Consider the following 7,757-nt stretch of genomic DNA (forward strand, 5'->3'; position numbering starts at 1 on the left):
ATCAAAAAAAAAACAAAAAACAAAGCAAAGATCTAGATTCACAAAATATACAGCATCTGTTTGCTCATATTGCGCAGACATTTGCAAAACAAGGAAAACCCCAAGCAAGCTAAGCTTTGCAAAAAAGGTGCAAACATCTTTTTTCCTGCAGTGGTAATCACTGACAGTTTATTATTGCATTGTTTTGTCACATGCTTTTCTTCAGCTTGACTCAAAATACATGCAGTCAAACTGACAGGAAACATGAGCTAGGTGCCATTTGAAATAAACATGAAATCAAAGGTTTTTGTACTCTGTGCGTTTATATCTACCATGCCATGAAAAAGTACTTTTCCCCCTTCCTGGTTTCTTATTTTTTCGCATTTCATCAAACATATTTTAATAATTAGTAAAATAAATAAAATAATAACTTGAGTAAATATAATATTTCAGTTTTTCAATGATGATTTCATTAATTGATTGAGAAAAGTTATCCAAACCTATAGCCCTGTGTAGAAAGTAATTATCCCTGAGTTAAAGCTTAGTTTATTTTCACATGTTACACTCAGGCTTCATTACTGCAAGACCTGTTGAATCAAGGAATCACATACACAGAACCTGTCTGCACAAGTGAAGTAGGCTAAAAGATCTCAAAAAGTAACACTTAAAGCCCCAATGTAAAGAAAAAAGCTGAGAGAAAATCATTGAGGTCTGTCGGTCTGGAACAGGTTATAAAGCAATGTAAATATAAAGTCTTTAGTATTCTCGTGAACCACTGAGAGAAAACCTGGAACAGTGGGGAACCTTCCGAAACCTGTGTCTGGCGAGACCAAAATTACTCCAGGAGTTACTCCTTGATGGCTTTTCCAGGATGTCACACATTTCACATTTGTCAGAAAACATCCTGATCATCCCAAAGACTTTGGGGAAAGTATTCTGTGGACTGATGAGACAAAATGACTTCACACCAACAGTCAAATATGCTCTTGGTAGTGCGATGGTCTGGAGCTGCTTTTCTGCTTCCAGACCTGGGCGTCTTATCATAATTGAACCATGGAAACATGAATTCTGCTCTCTACCAAAAATCCACAAGGGCAATGCCCGGCCATCAGTCCGTTCCCCTGAGTTCAAGCTCACTCGACTTATGCGGCAATCCAAAACACACCAGCAAGTTGAAGTGACCAATTAAGTGTGTCATGGCTACTGAACGGACTCACGCGCAGACAGTTCTTCCTCAGAGACCAAAAGGAGATTTATTTACAACAGGGATCACCTCAGTGCTATATATATGTACAGTGAGTTAGGAGGGGGGTCCAGGGCTCCAGGGAGAGAAGGAGGGGGGAAATCCCCACACACGCTTCCTCTTCCACACAGTCACCGCCACAGCTCCTCCGCACTCGCTCCAAAACTCCACATACGCTGCCACACCCGGGCAGGTCCCGTGATGTGGTCCAGAAGAGGGATATCTACACACAGAAGTTAACGTTAGTTCCACAGCAAAATACACACAGGGGATTCTTTTGAAAATGCCACAAGCACGAACTCAGGAGGCTCAACGTTCCAGCGGTGAGCTGCTCTGTGCCACTGCCTTAAATAGCAGCTGGGGAAATCAGCCAGATCAGCAGCAGGTGGACACAATCACACAGGTGCGTGGGCCAAGAGCGAGAGCCCGTAACGAGCTCCACCCAGGCAGAGAGGAGGAGGACGAACAACAACAACAACAAAACCTGTAGCCAGAGTGGGCCAACCAGAGAGACACGGGGACCGTGACAAAGTGACTTAAATCAGGTCGAGATGCTTTGACTTGACCTTAAACATACTGTTCATGCTTGAAAACTGTCCGATGTAGCTGAATTAAAAATCTTCTGCAAAGAAGAGTGCGCTGAAATTCCTGCACAGTGATGTGAGAGACTTATTGTCAGTTATTGCAAACATTTGATTGCAGTTCATTCTGCGAAGAGCGACACAATCAGTTATTAAGTTTGCCTTTTTCACATGGGGCCCTGTTTTTAAGGCACATGAATGTGTCCAAATCCTTAACCTTTTCTTGTTTGTTGTTTTTCCAAACAGGTGTGTATGAGGTGAGCTGCACAGTAATAGATCACTACTCAGGTGGCATGAGGCAGTGGTATAAAGTTAATGAGTGCCCAGGAAAAAAAGTAAATCACAAATACACAAAGCTGAACAAGACTGTGCGATATTTCATCAGTGCTGAGGAAATAGAGTGGGACTATTCACCTAAGAGAGACTGGGAGCTGGAGAAACACCATAGCACACCAAAGGACAGGTGTGTGATTGAGATAATTGCAGGATGATACGTTTCATTGTTGAAGCCACAACCTGTAATTCATGCCATAACTTATTACTGTTTGTTAATAGAAGCAAATTGCTACTTGTCTCCCAGTCCAGGCAGCATATTTGTGGGAAAAGGAAAGAACAGAATTGGCTCACGCTATAAGAAGGTGGTGTATAGAGAATATACTGATGACACCTTCAGTGTTCAGAAGAAAAGGCAGCCCAACCAGCAGCATTTGGAAATTCTAGGTGAGCTTAACAGTTCTTTATGTTGTTTTTACTAAGAGAAGAATGAAGATGACATGAGTTTTATTTTCTCCTGTAGGGCCAATAATCAAAGCAGAAGTAGGAGAGCAGATCGTGATTATATTCAAGAACAATGCCACCCGACCATACTCAATAACCACACATGGCGTTAGGGCCAGCGGTGGACACATTCCTGTCAAACCCGGTGAGAAATGAATTTTTAAACGGGCATAAAAAATGCTGGCTTTTTAAAGAAGCAGTAGGATTCATACTTTTTATGTTCTCTGAACCTTCAGGCAACTTTATTGAAGTAACTTGGGATGTTCCTGAAAGCTCTGGTCCAGGGGTCACAGATCCTAACTGTATCTCTTATATCTACTACTCCACTGTTGACTTTGTTATGGTAAAAATAGAAGCGCATCATTTACAGCGCAACTAGAATATTTAAGCAGGAGTTGAAGTATTAGATTTTATTCTGATAAGGTGTTTGTTTATGTTCAGGATCTGTACAGCGGCCTTCTGGGGCCTCTGGTGATATGCAGGCCTGGGACTCTGAAGCGTGGGGAGGGTCCCGATAGGGAGAGGAGTGACGTGGAGAGGGAGTTTGCACTGCTCTTTATGGTGCATGATGAAAACAAGTCCTGGTATTTGGGAGACAACATCAGAACGTACCTTGGTCTCAACCCTGAGAACTTCACTCCAGATGAAGAGTTTGAGGAGAGTAACAAGATGCACGGTAAGAAGAGTGAACGGGGCCACAGAAAGAAAAACAACCTTATTGGCCAAAGAATTAAACTTCAGATTTAGTAAACATATTCACCTATTATATCCAGAGAAGATAAACATAAATTGATGTCTGTTGATCTTGATGTAACCTAGTATAAATGTAATCGTTTTTGTTGCCACCACAATGAATCAGGACAGCAAATCAGAGATGGTTGAGCAGAAAATATTCAAAAAAAACTTGATGATTTGAAATGGAATGACCCAGATCTCGAAAATAGAAAATATGCACAAATTTAACAAAATTAATTTCTAACTTATGACTGAGAACCTTCACAGACATAACTTATAACTACAGCACCACTACAGCACCATCTGGAAACTCCGTTCTGTTTGGACAGGACTGTCTAAAATAGTTTTACTTTTGTGGAAGAACTTTTGAATGCTTTTATATTAAACAGTTTTTGAGATATTCATGTTCAAACATTAATATCTTTATTACGGCCTTGAGCCGGCTGTGTACTTTTGTTGTGCTCTGTCTTTAAGACTCCACAGGTCCTTCCCGATTGGAGAGCTGGCGGCGGCTGATTGGTCTCCAATCGGGAAGGACCTGTGGAGTAAAGTCCTGTACTGGATACAAAATCAGACCTTTATTCCTCAGCTTGCTTTTGATGAGTGTGCTGCTGAAGTGTGTTTGCTTTCACATTTCCTGTTTCTCTTGTGCACCATGTCTCTGATTCTGTGTGTGAATGTGTCTGCTGCAGGGATCAATGGGAAGCTATATGGGAACCTCCATGGATTGGAGATGACTCAGGGCCAGAAAGTTGACTGGTATCTCATCGGAATGGGCAACGAAATAGACATGCACACTGTTCACTTTCATGCAGAGACCTTTACTTACAAGGTTTGTTTGTGCTTTGTTAGTGGTCACTCGCAGCGGGAAGACCATTCTTTCTTTCGCACCGAAAGAATCATATCTCCATTTATATTTCCTCTTCGCTGTTCCCCCTTTTTTGCACCACTCTTATGTGTGTCAGACGGACCTTGTGCACCGTGCAGACGTCTTTGATCTGTTCCCCGGGACCTTCCAGACTGTGGAGATGGTGGCTGGAAACCCAGGCACATGGTTGCTCCACTGTCATGTGACTGACCATATCCATGCTGGCATGGAGACCACTTTCACCATCAAAGGTTGGTCAGTGTAAAGGATCTGCAGGGCAGTCTCTCATGTTAATACACTGTCACCTATTATTTAGAAATGAGTTTAACATTTCGCTTGTTTGTTTTTTTCAGTTCCAGAAAACTCCTCGCATGGTAAGATCTGTTTTTTTCACGTAAAAATTGTTACTGGGCGTCACTGGGTGGAAGATTTCAGTATTCTGTCACTTTAACTTTATATCAAATAGAGCCTAAAAGTAATGCAACTTAATTTTGTAGGATACATGATTGAAAAATAAATTTCACACAGAGTATTGAATTTCTTTAACAACTTTTGTATTATGTCACTATTACTGTTTCAAAGGACTGCATTACATTACAATAACTATGATGTCATTGTCGCAAAAATACACTTTAACACACTGGGTTGCTATTTATACTTTTAAACATTGTAGATTGTTTTGTTTTTTTATGTATTATGTGTCTGAATATATTCCTGATTCCGTATCCTGTGCCTGGAATTACATACAAAATGTTTGGAGGCATGCTTTTCAGTAACCAAACATGCATAAACACTGGAATATTTCTTCAAGAGCAGTGGTCTTTTTTATTTGGTGTGGTTACTACCACAGCATACCATTCATCTCTCCTCTGCGGCACACCATCGGTCACAAGTACTGCAGGACAAAGCATTTCCTCAGTACTGTTATGTAACTGATGGGGAATGTTTTTAAAGTTTATCTGTCTTTGCTCTGTTTGTATTGGGTATAGCAAAACAGTCATTTGCGTCAGGTGTCCTTGTGGCACTGTTGATGCAGTGCTGCTAAAGAATTTTTGACTAAGCGTAAATGTTGATAAGGCGGGTGTTACATTTAGTGTTCCCTTTTTCAAAGATCAAACATATGCATTTCTAGAAAACTGTTACCTGCAGCCCATCACAGGGAAGATTCATAGATTTTTGGGTAATGTTGTAATGCTTTTCTGGCTTCCCTTATCTCTCACTTATATTTCTTTTCCTTTTACACCACCAGGAACTAAAAGCTCCATAAAGATGCTGCTCTCGCTGTTTGTTCTACTGGCTATATGTTAATGATGAGGGACCCTGACAACAGATTATATGTGTGGATTATAACAGTGGTCACTGATGCACTTATAAAACACGGAGTTGCTGTCACTTATGTGTTTGATTGAGATCATGTACATAAATATCAAGCACGGCCCAGGCCAGTTAAATTATATATACCACTTTACAATCATGTATAATGTTCAAGATGACTTTATGCATTAGAATGAAGGAAACAAAGCATTTTACAGTTGGGATTTGTTTCTGTTGCTGCTTTCTGTCATATTGCACTATGTTGGCTTTTTTTTTTTTTTTTTAATTTTTTTTACTTCTGCTACCAAATACTGGATTTCAAGTATGAATGTGCAATAAAAAAAACTTTTTCAGTTGCACTGTGGCATGCGTCAGTGTGAGTAATTCATTTTCTTGTGCTAGCACAACAGTGCTGGGTTTGGATGTGGAACAATCTGTCCCACTAAACACCCACAGATTTCTTTTCTAGATGTGAACACTTGAGGAGAGTATATTTTTAAGACAAGCTAGACTTATTTATGCTTAGAAATGAGTACTAATGAGTAGAAATTCCAGAGAGAGTAAAGATTTATTGGAGAATAAACAGTACTCATGGTACATACCACAGACGAGTAAAAGTGTTAAGCAAAGCAGTCACAATACATTTATCTGTTTTAAAATAGCAGCATTTTTGTGAACCTGAAAGGTGAAAAAATTGAACAAATTCCCCAAATTTGACTCATTTTACTGTTTTTTAGCTGAGCTTGAGCTTTGCATATGGGCCATGAACCTGGATGACTGTGCCAGGATCACTAAAAGCCACAAGGTGGCGTTAATTCTATGAAAAAACAGCAAGTTCTCAATGTGTGTGCCACAATTTAAAAGATACCGGATATTTTTTTGGTTTTTACCTTAAGATTAACAGTTAAACATATAGATTTGGCCCCTTGTTGAGACAGTAAACAATATCTAAATGATTAGACTATTTGACGCAAATGTAAGGTGTGAAAAGCAAGCAGGTCAATAAATGGTTTTGATAAGGCTTGGAAAAACAGTGCACTAGTGATTAAATTTACTTGATGTGACTGCAAAGAGTTTGTCAATAACTGTGAAGTAAGGCTGGGTACCTCCACCTTGTGATGGGCCTGCTGATATTCAAACAGACTGATTAGAGCTGAAAATTAGAGATGAGAGATCCCATTAGTTTAACTGTTTTGCTGTTGAAAGGTTTAAAGAGTGCTCTCAGTGTGATATACTGAAGACTGTAACAACACAAAGCAGCACATCAGTGTTTATGCAGATATGGTCACAGTGGTCACTGAATCATTGAGTGGCCAATTGATTAGAGCTGAATCACAGTCCACTGCAGGGGGACAAACTCAAGTGTCCAACCTGAAAAACAAGTTTGCTGATATAACTCTGACATTTCGGTGTAAACGTGTGTTAACTTGCTTTAACCAGATCCGTTTTTTTCATTTAACAGTGTGCTTAGAATTAAACTAAGAAACAAAACCAATAATAAAAATTAAGAAGGGGCGAATCCTGTACAGGAAATAAAAACTGCAGCTCATTTAAAGTCTTATGTGTACAAAAACACTCAATACAAGAGTTGCTCAAGAGGGTTTTGGTCAGTTATGCTGAAGCTTTAGTTAAATCAACTTTAAAGATGTAAGACTTTAACTTTTACTGTTGCTGAATTTTAACAAAGACTTCAATGGAGTATTCTTTTTTGATGTTTTATTTTCTCTAATTTCTCAGATTAACATAAGTAAACAGGTGGCGTAAATACTGAAATAGGGGAAGTCTGCTCTTATTCTTTATCAACTGATACACACAACCGTCATATTTCCTGTCATTACCTGTAAAATCTGTTTAATTAGACACAGGTTATTTTCTTTTTTTCTTCATAGTTCACCACATTTAATTAAAGTAAAAATAATGGCTTTAGACCCACAATTATTAAATTATATAACTATCTGGTGATAAAAGTGTCAACAAAATAAAGGCTGGTTGGAGTCCAGACATACTGCATGGTAATGTCCATAGGGGGCGCTATGTGCGGGCGACGCTGGTATATAAAAGTGGATTTTCACAGAAACCAGGTTACTCAAAGCCTACCAGAAGGCATCACTTTGAAGCTGGAAGGAGCAGCTCTGAGCCGAAGTGGTAAGAAATTAAGACTCACTGAACATGTCAAAGCAGATCTGTAATTTGCTTTGAAGTGTGCTATAGAGAGTGGATGACTGAAACAGGAGTGGGAAAGTGATTTCATTTTTTTTTT

The 7,757-nt window shown here is 39.4% G+C and overlaps 2 protein-coding genes across 3 annotated transcripts in view; both read left to right on the forward strand.

Annotated features, from left to right (window-relative positions):
* Nucleotides 1-5,817, forward strand: part of LOC102207571 (hephaestin-like protein 1) — a 14,537-nt gene extending 8,720 nt beyond the window's left edge. The window contains exons 11-19 of the mRNA XM_013915390.1: nucleotides 1,888-2,266; nucleotides 2,384-2,523; nucleotides 2,600-2,725; nucleotides 2,817-2,923; nucleotides 3,022-3,256; nucleotides 4,008-4,147; nucleotides 4,281-4,434; nucleotides 4,537-4,557; nucleotides 5,433-5,817. Coding sequence (XP_013770844.1) covers nucleotides 1,888-2,266; nucleotides 2,384-2,523; nucleotides 2,600-2,725; nucleotides 2,817-2,923; nucleotides 3,022-3,256; nucleotides 4,008-4,147; nucleotides 4,281-4,434; nucleotides 4,537-4,557; nucleotides 5,433-5,491 — 1,361 coding nt within the window. The 3' untranslated portion in view covers nucleotides 5,492-5,817. The remainder of the gene's footprint in view (nucleotides 1-1,887; nucleotides 2,267-2,383; nucleotides 2,524-2,599; nucleotides 2,726-2,816; nucleotides 2,924-3,021; nucleotides 3,257-4,007; nucleotides 4,148-4,280; nucleotides 4,435-4,536; nucleotides 4,558-5,432) is intronic.
* A 1,775-nt stretch (nucleotides 5,818-7,592) lies between these two features.
* Nucleotides 7,593-7,757, forward strand: part of slc43a2b (solute carrier family 43 member 2b) — a 10,865-nt gene continuing 10,700 nt past the window's right edge. For both annotated transcript variants that reach the window (XM_005751020.2, XM_005751021.2), the window contains exon 1: nucleotides 7,593-7,642. The gene's annotated coding sequence lies outside the window, so the exon portion shown is untranslated. The remainder of the gene's footprint in view (nucleotides 7,643-7,757) is intronic.

This window comes from Pundamilia nyererei, unplaced genomic scaffold (assembly GCF_000239375.1).
Source record: "Pundamilia nyererei isolate P.nyererei 1_Seehausen unplaced genomic scaffold, PunNye1.0 scaffold00297, whole genome shotgun sequence".
NCBI lineage: Eukaryota > Metazoa > Chordata > Actinopteri > Cichliformes > Cichlidae > Pundamilia > Pundamilia nyererei.